At 49.5% G+C, this 24,484-nt stretch overlaps 1 protein-coding gene across 1 annotated transcript in view; it reads left to right on the forward strand.

The window, feature by feature from the left end:
* The window catches only part of LOC140392393 (DPY30 domain-containing protein 1-like), a 187,322-nt gene that overhangs the window by 130,030 nt on the left and 32,808 nt on the right, over positions 1-24,484 (forward strand). The window contains exon 5 of the mRNA XM_072477679.1: positions 18,385-18,501. Coding sequence (XP_072333780.1) covers positions 18,385-18,501 — 117 coding nt within the window. The remainder of the gene's footprint in view (positions 1-18,384; positions 18,502-24,484) is intronic.

A 24,484-nucleotide genomic window follows, 5' to 3' on the forward strand; every position in this document is an offset into this window, starting at 1 on the left:
ACCCCGATCACACTGTGCATACTGACCGTTCCAGTCACACTGTGCATACAGACCACTCCAATCACACTGTGCATACTGCCCACTCCAATCACACTGTGCATACTGACCACTCCAATCACACAGCATACTGACCACTCCAATCACACTGTGCATACTGACCACTCCAATCACACTGTGCATACTGACCGCTCCTATCACACTGAGCTTACTGACCGCTCCAATCACACTGGGCATACTGACCACTCCAATCACACGTGCATACTGACCACCCCGATCACACTGTGCAGACTGACCGTTCCAGTCACACTGTGCATACTGACTGCCCTGATCACCCTGTGCATACAGACCACTCCAATCACACTGTGCATACTGACCACTCCAATCACACTGTGCATACTGACCACTCCAATCACACTGCATGCTGACCGGTCCAATCACACTGAGCATACTTACCGCTCCAATCACAATGTGCATACTGACCATTCCAATTACACTGTGCATATTGACCGTTCCAGTCACACTGTGCGTACAGACCACTCCAATCATACTGTGCATACTGACCACTCCAATCACACTGTGCATACTGACCATTCCAATTATTCTGTGCATACTGACCGCTCCAATCACACTGAGCATACTGACCGCTCCAATCACATTCTGCATACTGACCATTCCAATTTCACTGTGCATACTGACCGTTCCAGTCACACTGTGCATACTGACTGCCCTGATCCCACTGTGTATACAGACCACTCCAATCACACTGTGCATACTGACCACTCCAAGCACACTGCATACTGACCACTCCAATCACACTGTGCATACTGACCACTCCAACCACACTGTGCATACCGACCACTCCAATCACACTGTGCATACTGACCACTACAATCACACGTGCATACTGACCGACCCGATCACACTGTGCATGCTGAACACTCCAATCACACTGTGCGTACTGACCATTCCAATCACACTGTGCATACTGACCGCTCCAATCACATTGTGCATACTGACCATTCCAATTACACTGTGCATATTGACCACTCCAATCACACTGTGCATACTGACCGCTCCAATCATACTGTGCATACTGACCATTCCAATTACACTGTGCATTCTGACCACTCCAATTACACTGTGCATACTGACCACTCCAATCACACTGTGCATACTGACCACTCCAATCACACAGCATACTGACCACTCCAATCACACTGTGCATACTGACCACTCCAATCACACTGTGCATACTGACCGCTCCTATCACACTGATCATACTGACCGCTCCAATCACACTGTGCATACTGACCACTCCAGTCACACTGTGCATATTGACCACTCCAATCACACTGTGCATACCGACCACTCCAATCACACTGTGCATACTGACCACTCCAATCACACTGCATACTGACCACTCCAATCACACTGTGCATACTGATCACTCCAATCACATTGTGCGTACTGACCACTCCAATCACACTGTGCGTACTGACCACTCCAATCACACTGTGCATACTGACCATTCCAATCACACTGTGCACTGACCGCTCCAATCACACTGCATTCTGTCCACTCCAATTAGACTGTGCATACTGACCGCCCTGATCAAATTGTGCATACTTACCACTCTAATCACACTGTGCATACTGACCGTTCCAGTCACACTGTGCATACTGACCACTCCAATCACACTGTGCATACTGACCACTCCAATCACACTGTGCATACTGACCATTCCAATCACACTGTGCATACTGACCACCCTGATCACACTGTGCATACTGACCGCTCCAATCACACTGTGCATACTGGCCGCTCCGATCACACTGAGCATACTGACCGCTCCAATCACATTGTGCACACTGACCATTCCAATCACGCTGTGCGTACTGACCACTCCAATCACACTGTGCATACTGACCATTCCAATCACACTGTGCATACTGACCGCTCAAATCACACTGCATACTGACCACTCCACTCACACTGTGCATACTGACCGCCCTGATCACACTGTGCAGACTGACCGCCCTGATCACACTGTGCATACTGAGCACTCCAATCACACTGTGCGTACTGACCATTCCAATTATTCTATGCATACTGACCACTCCAATCACACTGTGCAGACTGACCGCTCCAATCACACTGTGCATATTGACCACTCCAATCACACTGTGCATACTGACCGCCCTGATCACACTGAGCTTACTGACCACCCTGATCACACTGTGCATACTGAGCACTCCAATCACACTGTGCGTACTGACCATTCCAATTATTCTATGCATACTGACCACTCCAATCACACTGTGCAGACTGACCGCGCCAATCACACTGAGCATATTGACCACTCCAATCACACTGTGCGTACTGAACGCCCCGATCACACTGTGCATACTGACCACTCCAATCACACTGTGCATACTGACCGACCCGATCACACTGTGCATACTGACCACTCCAATCACACTGTGCATACTGACCATTCCAATTATTCGGTTCATACTGACCACTCCTATCACACTGAGCATACTGACCGCTCCAATCACACTGTGCATACTGACCACTCGAATCACACGTGCATACTGACCGACCCGATCGCACTGTGTATGCTGACCACTCCACTCACTCTGCCCATACTGACCACTCCAATCACACTTGCTTACTGGCCGCTTTGATCACACTGAGCATACTGACCACTCCAATCACATTGTGCACACTGACCATTCCAATCACATTGTGCACACTGACCATTCCAATCACACTGTGCGTACTGACCACTCCAATCACACTGTGCGTACTGACCACTCCAATCACACTGTGCATACTGACCGTTCCAGTCACACTGTGCATACAGACCACTCCAATCACACTGTGCACACTGACCGCTCCTATCACACTGAGCTTACTGACCGCTCCAATCACACTGGGCATACTGACCACTACAATCACACGTGCATACTGACCACCCCGATCACACTGTGCAGACTGACCGTTCCAGTCACACTGTGCATACTGACTGCCCTGATCACCCTGTGCATACAGACCACTCCAATCACACTGTGCATACTGACCACTCCAATCACACTGTGCATACTGACCACTCCAATCACACTGCATACTGACCGGTCCAATCACACTGAGCATACTGACCGCTCCAATCACAATGTGCATACTGACCATTCCAATTACACTGTGCATACTGACCGTTCCAGTCACACTGTGCGTACAGACCATTCCAATTATTCTGTTCATACTGACCACTCCTATCACACTGAGCATACTGACCGCTCCAATCACACTGTGCATACTGACCCCTACAATCACACGTGCATACTGACCGGCCCGATCACACTGTGCATACTGAGCACTCCAATCACACTGTGCGTACTGACCATTCCAATTATTCTATGCATACTGACCACTCCAATCACACTGTGAATACTGACCGCTCCAATCACACTGTGCATACTGACCACTCCAATCACACTGTGCATACTGGCCGCTCCGATCACACTGAGCATACTGACCGCTCCAATCACATTGTGCACACTGACCATTCCAATCACGCTGTGCGTACTGACCACACCAATCACACTGTGCATACTGACCACTCCAGTCACACTGTGCATACTGACCACTCCAATCATACTGTGCATACTGACCACTCCAATCACACTGTGCATACTGACCATTCCAATTATTCTGTGCATACTGACCGCTCCAATCACACTGAGCATACTGACCGCTCCAATCACATTCTGCATACTGACCATTCCAATTTCACTGTGCATACTGACCGTTCCAGTCACACTGTGCATACTGACTGCCCTGATCCCACTGTGTATACAGACCACTCCAATCACACTGTGCATACTGACCACTCCAAGCACACTGCATACTGACCACTCCAATCACACTGTGCATACTGACCACTCCAACCACACTGTGCATACCGACCACTCCAATCACACTGTGCATACTGACCACTACAATCACACGTGCATACTGACCGACCCGATCACACTGTGCATGCTGAACACTCCAATCACACTGTGCGTACTTACCATTCCAATCACACTGTGCATACTGACCGCTCCAATCACATTGTGCATACTGACCATTCCAATTACACTGTGCATATTGACCACTCCAATCACACTGTGCATACTGACCGCTCCAATCATACTGTGCATACTGACCATTCCAATTACACTGTGCATACTGACCACTCCAATTACACTGCGCATACTGACCACTCCAATCACACTGTGCATACTGACCACTCCAATCACACAGCATACTGACCACTCCAATCACACTGTGCATACTGACCACTCCAATCACACTGTGCATACTGACCGCTCCTATCACACTGATCATACTGACCGCTCCAATCACACTGTGCATACTGACCACTCCAGTCACACTGTGCATATTGACCACTCCAATCACACTGTGCATTCCGACCACTCCAATCACACTGTGCATACTGACCACTCCAATCACACTGCATACTGACCACTCCAATCACACTGTGCATACTGACCACTCCAATCACATTGTGCGTACTGACCACTCCAATCACACTGTGCGTACTGACCACTCCAATCACACTGTGCATACTGACCATTCCAATCACACTGTGCACTGACCGCTCCAATCACACTGCATACTGACCACTCCAATTACACTGTGCATACTGACCGCCCTGATAAAATTGTGCATACTTACCACTCTAATCACACTGTGCATACTGACCGTTCCAGTCACACTGTGCATACTGACCACTCCAATCACACTGTGCATACTGACCGCTCCAATCACACTGTGCATACTGGCCGCTCCGATCACACTGAGCATACTGACCGCTCCAATCACATTGTGCACACTGACCATTCCAATCACGCTGTGCATACTGACCACTCCAATCACACTGTGCAGACTGACCATTCCAATCACACTGTGCATACTGACCGCTCAAATCACACTGCATACTGACCACTCCACTCACACTGTGCATACTGACCACCCTGATCACACTGTGCATACTGACCGCCCTGATCACACTGTGCATACTGACCACTCCAATCACACTGGGCATACTGACCGACCCGATCACACTGTGCATACTGAGCACTCCAATCACACTGTGCGTACTGACCATTCCAATCACACTGCATACTGACCACTCCAATCACACTGTGCAGACTGACCGCTCCAATCACACTGTGCATATTGACCACTCCAATCCCACTGTGCATACTGACCGCCCTGATCACACTGTGCATACTGACCACTCCAATCACACTGTGCATACTGACCGACCCGATCACAATGTGCATACTGACCACTCCAATCACACTGTGCATACTGACCATTCCAATTATTCGGTTCATACTGACCACTCCTATCACACTGAGCATACTGACCGCTCCAATCACACTGTGCATACTGACCACTCGAATCACACGTGCATACTGACCGACCCGATCGCACTGTGTATGCTGACCACTCCACTCACACTGCCCATACTGACCACTCCAATCACACTTGCATACTGGCCGCTTCGATCACACTGAGCATACTGACCACTCCAATCACATTGTGCACACTGACCATTCCAATCACACTGTGCGTACTGACCACTCCAATCACACTGTGCATACTGACCACTCCAATCACACTGTGCATACTGACCGTTCCAGTCACACTGTGCATACTGACCGCTCCAGTCACACTGTGCATACTGACCATTCCAATTATTCTGTGCATACTGACCGCTCTAATCACACTGAGCATACTGACCGCTCCAATCACATTGTGCATACTGACCATTCCCATTTCACTGTACATACTGACCGTTCCAGTCACACTGTGCATACTGACTGCCCTGATCACACTGTGCATACAGACCACTCCAATCACACTGTGCATACTGACCGCTCCTATCACACTGAGCTTACTGACCGCTCCAATCACACTGGGCATACTGACCACTTCAATCACACGTGCATACTGACCACCCCGATCACACTGTGCAGACTGACCGTTCCAGTCACACTGTGCATACTGACTGCCCTGATCACCCTGTGCATACAGACCACTCCAATCACACTGTGCATACTGACCACTCCAATCACACTGTGCATACTGACCACTCCAATCACACTGCAAGCTGACCGGTCCAATCACACTGAGCATACTGACCGCTCCAATCACTTTGTGCATACAGACCATTCCAATTATTCTGTTCATACTGACCACTCCTATCACACTGAGCATACTGACCGCTCCAATCACACTGTGCATACTGACCACTACAATCACACGTGCATACTGACCGACCCGATCACACTGTGCCTACTGAGCACTCCAATCGCACTGTGCGTACTGACCATTCCAATTATTCTATGCATACTGACCACTCCAATCACACTGTGCATACCGACCACTCCAATCACACTGTGCATACTGACCACTCCAATCACACTGCATACTGACCACTCCAATCACACTGTGCATACTGACCACTCCAATCACATTGTGGACACTGACCATTCCAATCACACTGTGCGTACTGACCACTCCAATCACACTGTGCGTACTGACCACTCCAATCACACTGTGCATACTGACCATTCCAATCACACTGTGCACTCACCGCTCCAATCACACTGCATACTGACCACTCCAATTACACTGTGCATACTGACCGCCCTGATCAAACTGTGCATACTTACCACTCTAATCACACTGTGCATACTGACCGTTCCAGTCACACTGTGCAGACTGACCATTCCAATTACACTGTGCTTACTGACCACTCCAATCACACTGCGCATACTGGCCGCTCCGATCACACTGAGCATACTGACCGCTCCAATCACATTGTGCACACTGACCATTCCAATCACGCTGTGCGTCCTGACCACTCCAATCACACTGTGCATACTGACCATTCCAATCACACTGTGCATACTGACCGCTCAAATCACACTGCATACTGACCACTCCAATCACACTGTGCATACTGACCGCCCTGATCACACTGTGCATACTGACCACTCCAATCACACTGGGCATACTGACAGACCCGATCACACTGTGCATACTGAGCACTCCAATCACACTGTGCGTACTGACCATTCCAATTATTCTATGCATATTGACCACTCCAATCACACTGTGCATACTGACCGCCCTGATCACACTGTGCATACTGACCACTCCAATCACACGTGCATACTGACCGACCCGATCGCACTGTGCATACTGACCACTCCAATCACACTGTGCATACTGACCGCCCTGATCACACTGTGCATACTGACCACTCAAATCACACTTGCATACTGGCCGCTCCGATCACATTGAGCTTACTGACCACTCCAATCACATTGTGCACACTGACCATTCCAATCACACTGTGCGTACTGACCACTCCAATCACACTGTGCGTACTGACCACTCCAATCACACTGTGCATACTGACCGTTCCAGTCACACTGTGCATACTGACCGCTCCAGTCACACTGTGCATACTGACCATTCCAATTATTCTGTGCATACTGACCGCTCCAATCACACTGAGCATACTGACCGCTCCAATCACATTGTGCATACTGACCATTCCCATTTCACTGTACATACTGACCGTTCCAGTCACACTGTGCATACTGACTGCCCTGATCACACTGTGCATACAGACCACTCCAATCACACTGTGCATACTGACCGCTCCTATCACACTGAGCTTACTGACCGCTCCAATCACACTGGGCATACTGACCACTACAATCACACGTGCATACTGACCACCCCGATCACACTGTGCAGACTGACGGTTCCAGTCGCACTGTGCAGACTGACGGTTCCAGTCGCACTGTGCTTACTGACTGCCCTGATCACCCTGTGCATACAGACCACTCCAATCACACTGTGCATACTGACCACTCCAATCGCACTGTGCATACTGACCACTCCAATCACACTGTGCATACTGACCACTCCAATCACACTGCAAGCTGACCGGTCCAATCACACTGAGCATACTGACCATTCCAATTACACTGTGCATACTGACCGTTCCAGTCACACTGTGCGTACAGGCCATTCCAATTACACTGTGCATACTGACCGCCCTGATCAAACTGTGCATACTTACCACTCTAATCACACTGTGCATACTGACCGTTCCAGTCACACTGTGCAGACTGACCATTCCAATTACACTGTGCTTACTGACCACTCCAATCACACTGCGCATACTGGCCGCTCCGATCACACTGAGCATACTGACCGCTCCAATCACATTGTGCACACTGACCATTCCAATCACGCTGTGCGTCCTGACCACTCCAATCACACTGTGCATACTGACCATTCCAATCACACTGTGCATACTGACCGCTCAAATCACACTGCATACTGACCACTCCAATCACACTGTGCATACTGACCGCCCTGATCACACTGTGCATACTGACCACTCCAATCACACTGGGCATACTGACAGACCCGATCACACTGTGCATACTGAGCACTCCAATCACACTGTGCGTACTGACCATTCCAATTATTCTATGCATATTGACCACTCCAATCACACTGTGCATACTGACCGCCCTGATCACACTGTGCATACTGACCACTCCAATCACACGTGCATACTGACCGAGCCGATCGCACTGTGCATACTGACCACTCCAATCACACTGTGCATACTGACCGCCCTGATCACACTGTGCATACTGACCGTTCCAGTCACACTGTGCGTACAGGCCATTCCAATTATTCTGTTCATACTGACCACTCCTATCACACCGAGCATACTGACTGCTACAATCACACTGTGCATACTGACCACTACAATCACACGTGCATACTGACCGACCCGATCACACTGTGCCTACTGAGCACTCCAATTGCACTGTGCGTACTGACCATTCCAATTATTCTATGCATACTGACCACTCCAATCACACTGTGCATACTGACCGCTCCAATCACACTGTGCATACTGACCACTCCAATCACACTGTGCATACTGGCCGCTCCGATCACACTGTGCATACTGACCGCTCAAATCACATTGTGCACACTGACCACTCCAGTCACACTGTGCTTACTGACCACTCCAATCATACTGTGCATACTGACCACTCCAATCACACTGTGCATACTGACCATTCCAATTATTCTGTGCATACTGACCGCTCCAATCACACTGAGCATACTGACCGCTCCAATCACATTCTGCACTCTGACCATTCCAATTTCACTGTGCATACTGACCGTTCCAGTCACACTGTGCATACTGACTGTCCTGATCCCACTGTGTATACAGACCACTGCAATCACACTATGCATACTGACCGCTCCGATCACACTGAGGTTACTGACCGCTCCAATCACACTGGGCATACTGACCACCCCGATCACACTGTGCATACTGACCGTTCCAGTCACACTGTGCATACTGACTGCCCTGATCACACTGTGCATGCAGACCACTCCAACCACACTGTGCATACCGACCACTCCAATCACACTGTGCATCCTGACCACTCCAATCACACTGCATGCTGACCACTCCAATCACACTGTGTATACTGACCACTCCTATCACACTGTGCATACTGACCATTCCAATCACACTGTGCATACTGACCGCTCCAATCACCTTGTGCATACTGACCATTCCAATTACACTGTGAATACTGACCGTTCCAATTACTCTGTGCATATGACCGGTCCAATCACACTGAGCAGACTGACCGCTCCAATCACATTGTGCATACTGACCACTACAATCACACGTGCATACTGACCGACCCGATCACACTGTGCATACTGAACACTCCAATCACACTGTGCGTACTGACCATTCCAATTATTCTATGCATACTGACCACTCCAATCACACTGTGCATACTGACCACTCCAATCACACTGTGCATACTGACCACTCCAATCACACTGTGCATACTGGCTTCTCCAATCACACTGTGCATACTGACCGCTCCAATCACACTGTGCGTACTAACCACTCCAATCACACTGTGCATACTGACCATTTCAATCACACTGTGCACTGACCGCTCCAATCACACTGCATACTGACCACTCCAATTACACTGCATACTGACCGCCCTGATCAAACTGTGCATCCTTACCACTCTAATCACACTGTGCATACTGACCTTTCCAGTCACACTGTGCATACTGACCACTCCAATCACACTGTGCGTACTAACCACTCCAATCACACTGTGCATACTGACCATTCCAATCACACTGTGCACTGACCGCTCCAATCACACTGCATACTGACCACTCCAATTACACTGTGCATACTGACCGCCCTGATCAAACTGTGCATCCTTTCCAGTCTAATCACACTGTGCATACTGACCTTTCCAATCACACTGTGCATACTGACCATTCCAATTACACTGTGCATACTGACCACTCCAATCACACTGTGCATACTGGCCGCTCCGATCACACTGAGCATACTGACCGCTCCAATCAAATTGTGCACACTGACCATTCCAATCACGCTGTGCGTACTGACCACTCCAGTCACACTGTGCATACTGACCATTCCAATCACACTGTGCGTACTGACCGCTCAAATCACACTGCATACTGACCACTCCAATCACACTGGGCATACTGACCGCCCCGATCACACTGTGCATACTGAGCACTCCAATCACACTGTGCGTACTGACCATTCCAATTATTCTATGCATACTGACCACTCCAATCACACTGTGCAGACTGACCGCTCCAATCACACTGTGCATATTGACCACTCCAATCACACTGTGCATACTGACCACTCCAATCATAGTGTGCGTACTGACCATTCCAATTATTCTGTGCCTACTGACCGCTCAAATCACACTGCATACTGACCACTCCAATCACACTGTGCATACTGACCGCCCTGATCACACTGTGCATACTGACCACTCCAATCATAGTGTGCGTACTGACCATTCCAATTATTCTGTGCCTACTGACCGCTCAAATCACACTGTGCATACTGACCTTTCCAATCACACTGTGCATACTGACCATTCCAATTACACTGTGCATACTGACCACTCCAATCACACTGTGCATACTGGCCGCTCCGATCACACTGAGCATACTGACCGCTCCAATCAAATTGTGCACACTGACCATTCCAATCACGCTGTGCGTACTGACCACTCCAGTCACACTGTGCATACTGACCATTCCAATCACACTGTGCGTACTGACCGCTCAAATCACACTGCATACTGACCACTCCAATCACACTGGGCATACTGACCGCCCCGATCACACTGTGCATACTGAGCACTCCAATCACACTGTGCGTACTGACCATTCCAATTATTCTATGCATACTGACCACTCCAATCACACTGTGCAGACTGACCGCTCCAATCACACTGTGCATATTGACCACTCCAATCACACTGTGCATACTGACCACTCCAATCATAGTGTGCGTACTGACCATACCAATTATTCTGTGCCTACTGACCGCTCAAATCACACTGCATACTGACCACTCCAATCACACTGTGCATACTGACCGCCCTGATCACACTGTGCATACTGACCACTCCAATCACACTGGGCATACTGACCGACCCGATGACACTGTGCATACTGAGCACTCCAATCGCACTGTGCGTACTGACCATTCCAATTATTCTATGCATACTGACCACCCCAATCACACTGTGCAGACTGACCGCTCCAATCACACTGTGCATATTGACCACTCCAATCACACTGTGCATACTGACCACTCCAATCATAGTGTGCGTACTGACCATTCCAATTATTCTGTGCATACTGACCGCTCCAATCACACTGAGCATACTGACCGCTCCAATCACATTCTGCATACTGACCATTCCAATTTCACTGTACATACTGACCGTTCCAGTCACACTGTGCATTCTGACTGCCCTGATCCCACTGTGTATACAGACCACTCCAATCACGCAATACATTCTGACCGCTCCGATCACACTGAGGTTACTGACAGCTCCAATCACACTGGGCATACTGACCACCCCGATCACACTGTGCATACTGACCGTTTCAGTCACACTGTGCATACTGACCATTCCAATCACACTGAGCATACTGACCGCTCCAATCACATTGTGCATACTGACCACTCCAATCACACTGTGCATACTGACCTCCCTGATCACACTGTGCATACTGACCACTCCAATCACACTGTGCATACTGACCGACCCGATCACACTGAGCATACTGACCGCTCCAATCACACGTGCATACTGACCGACCCGATCGCACTGTGCATGCTGACCACTCCAATCACACTGCCCAGACTGACCACTCCAATCACACGTGCATACTACCCTCCGACAATACTATGCATACTGACTGCTCCAATCGCCCTGACCACACTGTGCATACTGACCGTTCTGACCATACTGACAGCATTGACCGCACACCACATACTGACTGCTCTGATCATACCGTGCATTCTGACTGCTGTCACCACACCATGCACATTGACCACTCCGACCACACCACACATGCTGACCACTCTGACCACTCCCTGAATACTGACCACCTCAATCACACTGTGCAAACTGACCACTCCGATCACATTGTACATACTGAACGCTCCAATCACACTGTGCATCCTAACAGCCCTGATCAAACTGTGCATATTGACCATTCCAATCACACTGTGTATACTCACCATTCCAATTACACTGTGCATACTGACCGTTCCAATCACACTGTGCGTACTGACCACTCCAATCACACTGTGCATACTGACCGCTCCAATCACACTGTGCATACTGACTGCTCCAATCACACTGCATACTGACCACTCCAATCACACTGTGCATACTGACCACTCCAATCACACTGTGCGTACTGACCACTCCAATCACACTGTGCATACTGACTGCTCCAAACACACTGTGCATACTGACCGCCCTGATCACACTGGGCATACTGACCGCTCCAGTAACACTGTGCATTCTGACCACTCCAGTCACACTGTGCATACTGACCATTCCAACCACACTGTGCATACTGACCATACCAATCACACTGTGCATACTGGCCATTCCAATTACACTGTGCATTCTGACCACTCCAGTCACACTGTGCATACTGACCATTCCAACCACACTGTGCATACTGACCACTCCAATCACACTGTGCATACTGACAGCTCCTATCACACTGAGCATACTGACCGCTCCAATCACACTGTGCATACTGACCACTCCAATCACACGTGCATACTGACCGCCCCGATCACACTGTGCATACTGACCACTCCAATCACACTGTGCATACTGACCACCCCGCTCGCACTGCGCATACTGACCACTCCAATCACACTGTGCATACTGACCACTCCAATCACACTCTGCATACTGACCACTCCAATCACACTGTGCATACTGACAGCTCCTATCACACTGAGCATACTGACCGCTCCAATCACACTGTGCATACTGACCACTCCAATCACACGTGCATACTGACCGCCCTGTTCACACTGTGCATACTGACCCATTTCAAATCACACTGTGCATACTGACCACTCCAATCACACTGTGCATACTGACCGCTCCAATCACATTGTGCATACTGACCATTCCAATCACACTGTGCATACTGACTGCCCTGATCACACTGGGCATACTGACCGCTCCAGTCACACTGTGCATTCTGACCACTCCAGTCACACTGTGCATATTGACCGCTCCAATCACACTGTGTAGACTGACCATTCCAATCACATTGTGCATACTGACCATTCCAATCACAGTGTGCATACTGACCACTCCAACCACACTGCTTATTGACCACTCCGATCACACTGCATACTGACCGCCCTGATCAAACTGTGCATAATCTCCACTCCAATCACACACTGCATGCTGACCATTCCAGTCACATTGTGCACACTGACCGCTCCAATAACACTGTGCATACTGACTGCCCAAATCACACTGTGCATACTCACCACTCCAATAACACTGTGCATACTGACTGCCCTGGTCACACTGTGCGTACTGACCACTCCAATCACAATGTGCATACTGATCACTCAAATCACACTGTGCAGACTGACCATTCCACTCACACTGTGCATACTGACCATTCCAATTACTCTGTGCATACTGACCGGTCCAATCACACTGTGCATATTGACCGCTCCAATCACTCTGTGTATACTGACCACTCCAATCACACTGTGCATACTGACCATTCCAATCACACTGTGCATACTGACCGCTCCAACCACACTGCATACTGACCACTCCAGTTACACTGCATACTGACCGCCCTGATCAAACTGTGCATACTCTCCACTCCAATCACACTGTGCATGCTGACCATTCCAGTCACATTGTGCATACTGACCGCTCCAATCACACTGTACATACTGATCATTCCAATTATTCGGTTCATACTGACCATTCCGATCACACTGAGCATACTGACCACTCCAATCACACTGTACATACTGACCATTCCAATTATTCAGTTCATACTGACCACTCCGATCACACTGAGCATACTGACCGCTCCAATCACACTGTGCATACTGACCGACCCGATCACACTGTGCATACTAACCACTCCAATCACCCTGTGCATACTAACCACTCCAATCACACTGTCCATACTAACCACTCCAATCACACTGTCCATACTGACCACTCCAATCACACTGTCCATACTGACCACTCCAATCACACTTGCATACTACCCCTCCGACAATACTATGCATACTGACTGCTCCAATCGCCCTGACCACACTGTGCATACTGACCGTTCCGACCATACTGACTGCATTGACCGCACACCACATACTGACTGCTCTGATCATACCGTGCATTCTGACTGCTGTGACCACACCATGAACATTGAACACTCCGACCACACCACACATGCTGACCACTCCCTGCAGACTGACCACCCCAATCACACTGTGCAAACTGACCACTCCGATCACATTGTACATACTGACCGCTCCAATCACACTGTGCATACTGGCCACCCCGATCACACTGAGCACACTGACCGTTCCAGTCACACTGTGCATACTGACCATTCCAATTACACTGCTTACTGACTGCTCCAATCACACTGCATACTGACCACTCCAAAACACTGCATACTGACCGCCTTGATCAAACTGTGCATACTCTCCACTCCAATCACACTGTGCATGCTGACCATTCCAATCACACTGTGCGTACTGACCATTCCAATCACATTGTGCATACTGACCGCTCCAATCACACTGTGCATACTGACCGGTCCAATCACACTGAGCATACTGACTGCTCCAATCACATTGTGCATACTGACCATTCCAATTACACTGTACATACTGACCGTTCTGATCACACTGTGCATACTGACCACTCCAATCACACTGTGCATACTGACCGACCCGATCACACTGTGCATACTGACCACTCCAATCACACTGTGCATACTGACCATTCCAATTATTCGCTTCATACTGACCACTCCTATCGCACTGAGCATACCGACCGCTCCAATCACACTGTGCATACTGACCACTCCAATCACATGTGCTTACTGACCACTCCAATCACACTGTCCATACTGACCACTCCAATCACACTTGCATACTACCCCTCCGACAATACTATGCATACTGACTGCTCCAATCGCCCTGACCACACTGTGCATACTGACCGTTCCGACCATACTGACTGCATTGACCGCACACCACATACTGACTGCTCTGATCATACCGTGCATTCTGACTGCTGTGACCACACCATGAACATTGAACACTCCGACCACACCACACATGCTGACCACTCCCTGCAGACTGACCACCCCAATCACACTGTGCAAACTGACCACTCCGATCACATTGTACATACTGACCGCTCCAATCACACTGTGCATACTGGCCACCCCGATCACACTGAGCACACTGACCGTTCCAGTCACACTGTGCATACTGACCATTCCAATTACACTGCTTACTGACCGCTCCAATCACACTGCATACTGACCACTCCAAAACACTGCATACTGACCGCCTTGATCAAACTGTGCATACTCTCCACTCCAATCACACTGTGCATGCTGACCATTCCAATCACACTGTGCGTACTGACCATTCCAATCACATTGTGCATACTGACCGCTCCAATCACACTGTGCATACTGACCGGTCCAATCACACTGAGCATACTGACTGCTCCAATCACATTGTGCATACTGACCATTCCAATTACACTGTACATACTGACCGTTCTGATCACACTGTGCATACTGACCACTCCAATCACACTGTGCATACTGACCGACCCGATCACACTGTGCATACTGACCACTCCAATCACACTGTGCATACTGACCATTCCAATTATTCGCTTCATACTGACCACTCCTATCGCACTGAGCATACCGACCGCTCCAATCACACTGTGCATACTGACCACTCCAATCACATGTGCTTACTGACCACTCCAATCACACTGTCCATACTGACCACTCCAATCACACTTGCATACTACCCCTCCGACAATACTATGCATACTGACTGCTCCAATCGCCCTGACCACACTGTGCATACTGACCGTTCCGACCATACTGATAGCATTGCCAACACCCCGTACACTTACCGCTCCGACCATACTGACAGCATTGACCGCACACCACATACTGACTGCTCTGATCATACCGTGCATTCTGACTGCTGTGACCACACCATGCACATTGACCACTCCGACCACACAACACATGCTGACCACTGTGACCACTCCCTGCATACTGACCACCTCAATCACACTGTGCAAACTGACCACTCCGATCACACTGTGCATACTGACCATTCTAATCACACTGTGCATACTGACCAGTTACGGGCAGCACGGTAGCATTGTGGATAGCACAATTGCTTCACAGCTCCAGGGTCCCAGGTTCGATTCCGGCTTGGGTCACTGTCTGTGCGGAGTCTGCACATACTCCCCGTGTGTGCGTGCGTTTCCTCTGGGTCCTCCGCTTTCCACCCACAGTCCAAAGATGTGCAGGTTATGTGGATTGGCCATGCTAAATTGCCCTTAGTGCCCAAAATTGCCCTTCGTGTTGGGTGGGGTTACTGGGTTATGGGGATAGTGTGGAGGTGTTGACCTTGGGTAGGGTGCTCTTTCCAAGAGCCGGTGCAGACTCGATGGGCCGAATGGCCTCCTTCTGCACTGTAAATTCTATGATACTGACCGCCCTGATCACACTGTGCATACTGACCATTCCAATCACACTGTGCATACTGACCGCCCTGATCACACTGTGCATATTGACCACTCCGATCACACTGTGCATACTGACCTCTCCAATCACACTGTGCATACTGACCACTCCAATCACTCTGTGCATACTGACCACTCCGATCACACTGTGCATACTGACCACTCCGATCACACTGTGCATTCTGACTGCCCCGATCCTACTGTGCATACTGACCGCCCCGATCACACTGTGCATACTAACCCCTCCGACTACACTATGCATACTGACCACTCCAATCACACTGTGCATCCTGACCGCACAGATCACGCTGTACATACTGACCATTCCAATCACACTGTGCATACTAACCCCTCCGACTACACTAAGCATACTGACCACTCCAGTCACACTGTGCATACTGACCGCGCCGATCACACTTGCATACTAACCCCACCGACTACACTGTGCATACTAACTGCCCCAATCATACTGTGCATACTGACCGCCCCGATCACACTTGCATACTAACCCCTCCGACTGCACTATGCATACTGACCGCTCCAACCGCCCTGACGGCACTGTGCACACTGACTGCTCCGACCATACTGACAGCATTGACCGCACCCCACAAACCGACTGCTCTGATCATACCATGCATACTGACCGCTGTGACCACACCATGCATATTGACCGCTGTGACCACACCATGCATACTGACGCACTCTGATCATATCCCATTTTCTCTCCATTTTCTATTTCTCCTTTTTGTTTCCTGTTCTCTGTTTCCTCTCACTTTTCCCCTCTCGTCTCACCCCCTCCTCTTTCTGTTCTTTAGTCCATCTCCCTCTCTCTATCTCCCATCTTTTTGTTCTCCCCCCCCCCCCCTCCCTCCCCTCCATGACCTCTGCCTTTCTGCTCCTTTCTCCTTTGCCCCACTTGTTCTCTTTGTCAAGCTCTCAAACTCTTTTCTTTTTTTGTCACTCTCTCTCCTAACCTCTGCACTAGCCCTTCCCTATCTGATTGTTTTCTTATTTCTTTGAGTCTCTGATTGTGATTTTGTTTTTAAATTAGACATCTGAACATTTAGTTACGGGGAGTGCATCTTCATTAGTCCCACCTGAATGGGTTGGGGAGCCGGAACTTGAAACGGTGGAAGAGAAAGATGAAACTTCTCATGGATTACTGTTGGTGAGTAACCCATTCTGAACTATTCAACTTCCCTACCTCGTCCCATGTCTCCTCAGCAATTGTCCTAACCCCTCAAATCTGCTGTCATTAGCCCTCGACAGGAAATACTCCCTTGACACCTCTGGCCTTGCAAATACCCTTTCCTCTCCAAATCCACCCAAATCCATGTCCACCTTTCCCAGGTCTCCCTGTTTGAATCACTCCACCCCTGCCACAGGACTGGCCCTTATCCAACTGACCACACAATTATCTGCCCATGTCTCTGAACTGTTGTCCAGCTGGGTGGAACTGTTCCAATTCCAGCCATTGAATCACTTGCAATGGCTTCTCTATTTGCTCCCGCACCGTGATGTTTGGTATCCCCCGAAGTATCTACCCATGACTTCCCCCCCTCCTATCTCACATTGTTATTAAACCCTGGGCTAGTGCCCCACTCATCCTGAAGTCACGACACAAGTGAATTACCAATATTTCTTATAAAAGTACTCAAGTCTTTGGCCCTTGGCTGCTCAATAATTGCAGTCACCAGATTTATTTGTTTAAACACAATTACTGTATATTTATAATAAGAACTATATTGAAATATGCAGGAAATGCAGTGAGTTGACAATTAATAAATACCTAGCCCCTGCTTTAACTTACCTAACACCCTCTATATATATATATATATATATATATATATATACACACACACACACACACACACACACACACACCAGACAGACAAACACAGAGGAATGAAAAGAGGTAAAATAAATGTAAGTGAAGGAGAAAAGATGATGATTCCTTTCATGCTTTCTTCACAGTAAGCTTGTAGATTACAGCCCTTGTTTTTCAGCTTTCCTGGGGAGGCAGAGTCCCTGTTTCATCAACTTTGCCTTCAGTTTGTGGTAGTCATCAGGCCTCGTTTTCAGGAATCCAACACCCAAAGGCTTATTGGAGAGAGAGTTAGCTGGATCTTTCTGGAGAGAATTAGCAACTGCTTTCAAAGAACAAAGAACAATACAGCACAGGAACAGGCCCTTTGGCCCTCCAAGCCTGCGCCGACATTGGTACCTGACTAAACTAAAACTGTTTGCACTTGCGGAGTCCGTATCCTTCCATTCCCACCCTATTCATATATTTGTCTAGATGTCCCTTAAATGCCGCTATCGTACGTGCTCTCACCACCACTTCACGCAGTGCATTCCATAAATTTACCACCTTCAGTGTAAAAAAACTTGCCTCGCATATCTATTCTAAACTTTTCCCGTGCACTTTAAACCTATGTCCCCCAGTACTTGACCCTAGGAAAGAGCATCTGACTATCCACTCTGTCCATGCCACTCATAATCTTCTGGACCTCTATCAGGTTGCCTTTCAACCTCCGTCGTTCCAGTGAGAACAGACTTAGTTTATCTAACCTCTCCTCATAGCTAATGCCCTCCATACCAGGTAACATCCTAATAAGCCACTTCTGTACCCTCTCCAAAGCATCCACATCCTTCTGGTAGTGTGGCGACCAGAATTGTACACAATATTCATAATGAGGAGACTTCCAGTGGCGTGGGCGAGCAGGGCGGCCGCAACAACAAGACCTCCCTCCGGTGGCCGCGATTCGCGGCGATTTCGGGGAAATCCCCGAGTCCTCACGCACTCCCCGACTATCGTCGGCCTTTTGGGCCATCACGGCGGAGAACCCCGCGCGGGTGTTTGGCGGCGGGGACTGAGGCGCTGGGACTGGCGCGGCGTTGAGGTCAGAGCAGCAGGGGCGGAGCTACAAGGAGGCTGAGGCGGCAGGCCTGAGGCCAGGGCACTATGTAGGGAGGGTGCTCCACGTCGGATGGCTCCTACCAAGGAAGAAGAAAGAAGGTTGAAGCCTGGTCCCAGGGGAGCTCTGGGTGAACGCAGAGAAGAAAGAAAGAAGGTTTAAGGAAGTTTGGTGAAAGTTTTTTTTTCTCTCCCCTTTTATTTAAGAAAAAAAGAATGTCAGATTGATGAAGTACAGGAGGGTGAAGGAGGAGAGAGGAGAAAGGAAAGAAGATAAAAAACAATAAGCCGCTGAAGGCTGCGAAGAGCAGCGTCGAAGAAAGGAGGAAACTCGGGTTCGCCGCCGAAGGAGAAGACGAGCAAAAGTGTTGACCGGGATGGTGGAAGCCGAACTGCAAGGCGGGGCCGCACTACTTACGGTGCGGAAGATGACCGAGGTGATGGCGGTGGAGTTGGAAAAACAGTGAGGCACATGGAGGCCTTGAGGTAAGAGACGGCGGTCGTGTTGAGGTCATTGGTGGAGGAGGCAATCGGCCCGATGAGGGTGGAGGTGGCAAAGGCATCGGCCGAGGTGAGAGAGCAGGGCGAGAAGATGAAGGAGGCCGTGACACGACACAGCGACCAGGTCACCTCGATGGGGGACGAGCTGCAGAGGGTGGTGGAGATTAACAGAGGACTCCGAACAAAGCTGGAAGACTTGGAAAACCGCTCAAGCCGGCATAATTTGAGAATTGTGGGCTTGCCCGAAGGGACAGAGGGCCCAAGGCCAACGCAATACTTCGCTAAGAAGTTGGCGGAGCTGATGGGGGAGTGGGAGAGCCCCACCCTTTACGAGCTAGACCGAGCTCATCGGTCATTAAGGCCTAAGCCCAAAGTGAACGAGCCGCCAAGGGCAGTAATTATCTGCTTCCATAAGTTTTGCATGAAGGAGAAGGTATTAAGCTGGGCAAAGCAGGAGCGTGAGGTGTTGTGGGATGGTACTGCAGTTCTGATCTACATGGACTTGGCAAAATGACGTGCGGCGTTTGGGCGAGTGAAGGCGGCTTTGGGTGTGATTTGGTGTGGTGTACCCTGCGAAGTTGAGAGTAACATATAACGCCAAAGACTTTTATTTTGAGACAGCGGAGGCGGCTGAGGTGTTCGTGAGGGCAGAAGGCTTGGGACAGACGTGAAGAGCGGAACTGGAAGAGAGACTGTGGACTGTGTTTGAGCGGCTGGAAAATGTACAAATGTTACAACTTTCATTTTACTGATTTGTATTGAAATTTACTTCTCTTTGCATTGTTACAGAGTTTAAGTTAATGGTGTTCTGTGTTGTGACGGTTAAATAGTATGTTAGTGAATTGTCGGGGTTGGATTGTTGGGTTTGTTTTGGAGTTTCTTTCTCTGGGACTGGGTGGAAGGGTGCGAGAGGTCTTGGCGGGGGGAGCCACCCGTGCTAGCTAACTAAAGTCAGTTAGTGAACGGGGGTGAGGTGAGAGGAGAGCTGCGGACGTTGGAGCCTGGATAGCAGCCTTCAATGGGCCTACAAGGCGAGCAAGAGGGGGTGGAGGGATGGATGTTGGGGGATGTTTTTGTAGGGGGGGTTCTTGGGAGCGGGGGAAAGGGTTCGATGTTAACAATGGACAGGGGCGGGTCGGGCTTATGGGGCAGGGCCCGGTGGTATGGTGATGGTGGATAAGAAAGGTGGGGGGGGGGGGTGAGAGACCCCCAGTAAGGATAGTCACGTGAAACGTGAGAGGGTTAGGAGGTCCGGTCAAGAGGTCAAGGGTGCTTGCACATCTTAAAAGTTTGAAAGCCGATATAGCAATGCTGCAGGAGACTCACTTGAGGGCGAAGGACCAGGTGAGACTTAAAAAGGGCTGGGTTAGCCAAGTGTTTCTCTCCGGATTTGATGGAAGGGCTCGAGGGGTAGCGGTGTTGGTCAGCAAAAGGGTACGCTTCCAAATGGAGAAGGTGGTGGCAGATCAGGGGGGTAGATATGTGATTGTGGCAGGGGCGCTGGATGGGAGATTAGTGGCGCTGTTAAGTGTATACGGTCCCAATTGGGACGATGTAGGATTCGCGAGGAAGGTGTTTGGACCTATTCCCGACTTGGACACGCATGAGCTGATTGTGGAGGGGGCTGGAACTTGGTGCAGGAGCCAAGGTTGGACAGATCACGGCCGAGCTCGCTGGTCCCATCAGGGGGGGGCGAAGGCGCTGGCTGGGCTAATGGTGGAAATGGGAGGGGTGGGCCCTTGGAGGTTCCTGCACCCAAGGGAACGGGAGTACTCATTTTTCTCAGCGGTCCATAAGGTATACTCGCGGATCAACTTTTTTGTGGTGGGGAAGGCTTTGCTGGCTGGAGTCAAGGGGTTGGAATACTCTGCAATTTCAGTGTCAGATCACGCTCCACATTGGGTGGATATGGTGCTGGAGAAGGGGGCAGCGCAGAGACCGGGGTGGAAACTGGATGTGTGGCTTTTGGGGAACCAAGTGTTCTGTGAGAAAATTGAAAAGGTAATTAAGGAATATGTAGGTTTCAATTGTACGGGTGAGGTGTCGAAGGCAGTCGTCTGGGAGGCTCTGAAGGCGCCGGTGAGAGGTGAGGTAATTTTGTTTAAGGCCAGGGTGGACAAAGAGGAGAGGTTGGAGCGGAAGATTGAAGGTGGGTTTCCGGTGGAATATTATAAAAAATTTAAGGATAGGTTGGCACCCCTGATGGTGGGGATGTTTGAGGAGGCGATAGGGAAGGGGGTGTTGCCGCAAACCTTGGGGCAGGCATCGATTTCACTGTTGCTAAAAAAAGATAAGGATCCGACGGAGTGTCGGCTCCTTATATAATAGCTTTACTCAGTTCACAAACCTAGGGGGCATAGCCTCAAAATAAGGGGAAGTAGATTTAGGACTGAGTTTAGGAGGAACTTCTTCACCCAAAGGGTTGTGAATCTATGGAATTCCTTGCCCAGTGAAGCAGTAGAGGTTTTTAAGATAAAGATAGATAATTTTTTGAAGAATAAAGAGATTAAGGGTTATGGTGTTCGGGCCGGAAAGTGGAGCTGAGTCCACAAAAGATCAGCCATGATCTCATTGAATGGTGGAGCAGGCCCGAGGGGCCAGATGGCCAACTCCTGCTTCTAGTTCTTATGTTCTTATGTATAGGTCCATATCACTTCTGAATGTGGACGCAAAAGTGTTGGCGAAGGTACTGGCCGGTAGGCTGGATGAGTGTGGTGATACACCACTGTACTTCCCTAGCATTGTACATAGTTGTATAATAGTTGTGTGTAACGTGGCCCTGTAATCCTGTGTATTGTACTGCAGCTCTGTAGAGGTTTGGTCACCTGTATGTAACCTGACCTGGCCACGGAGAGCTCCGCCTTAGCCACTCCCCCGGGAGTTCAGTATAAGACCAACTTCTGTGACCAGGACCCATTTTGTCTGGGGTCGTCTGTGTCAGGTAAGCTTCCTATGTAGTGTATTAAAGCCTTAAAGTCTCACATGTCTTTGTGGTTCTTGACGCTTAGTGCATCAAGGAGTGCCTCCCGAAGTTGATAGGGGAGGATCAGAAGGGGTTCATGAAAGGGAGGCAGCTGTTTTCGAACATTAGGAGGGTTTTGAACGTTGTTATGGCATCGGCGGAAAGGAAGGAAACTGCATTGGACGCCGAGAATGCGTTTGATCGGGTAGAATGGGGGTACCTGATGGAAGTGCTGGAGCGGTTTGGGATTGGACCAAGGTTTGTGAACTGGGTAAAGCTATTATATAAGGAGCCGAAGGCGAGTGTCCACACAAATAATATCAGTTTGAGATACTTTTCTCTCCACCGTGGGACGAGACAGGGATGTCCTATGTGAGTATTTTGTGGTGTCTCGGCCGGGGGTGGGGGCAGGAGAGGGGGGGCTGCCATTCCGTAGAGCAGGGACTCATTTTAGGTATCTGGGGGTGCAGGTTGCCCGGGAATGGGGGAGGCATCACAGGTACAACATCACTAATTTGGTGGGGAGAGTGAAAGCCGATCTGGCAAGGTGGGACGGCCTTCCTCTGACACTGGTGGGTTGGGTACAGGCGGTTAAAATGAATGTGTTGCCGCGATTCCTGTTTATTTTTCAATGCCTACCGATTTTCCTGCCAAAGTCTTTTTTCAGGGAGATTGAGGGAAGGATTACCTCATTCATATGGGAAGCGAAGGTGGCCAGAGTGAGAATGGTGCTGCTACAGAAGGGAAGGCAGGCAGGGGGTTTGGGTCTCC

The sequence above is a fragment of the Scyliorhinus torazame genome, chromosome 16 (assembly GCF_047496885.1).
Source record: "Scyliorhinus torazame isolate Kashiwa2021f chromosome 16, sScyTor2.1, whole genome shotgun sequence".
Lineage (NCBI taxonomy): Eukaryota > Metazoa > Chordata > Chondrichthyes > Carcharhiniformes > Scyliorhinidae > Scyliorhinus > Scyliorhinus torazame.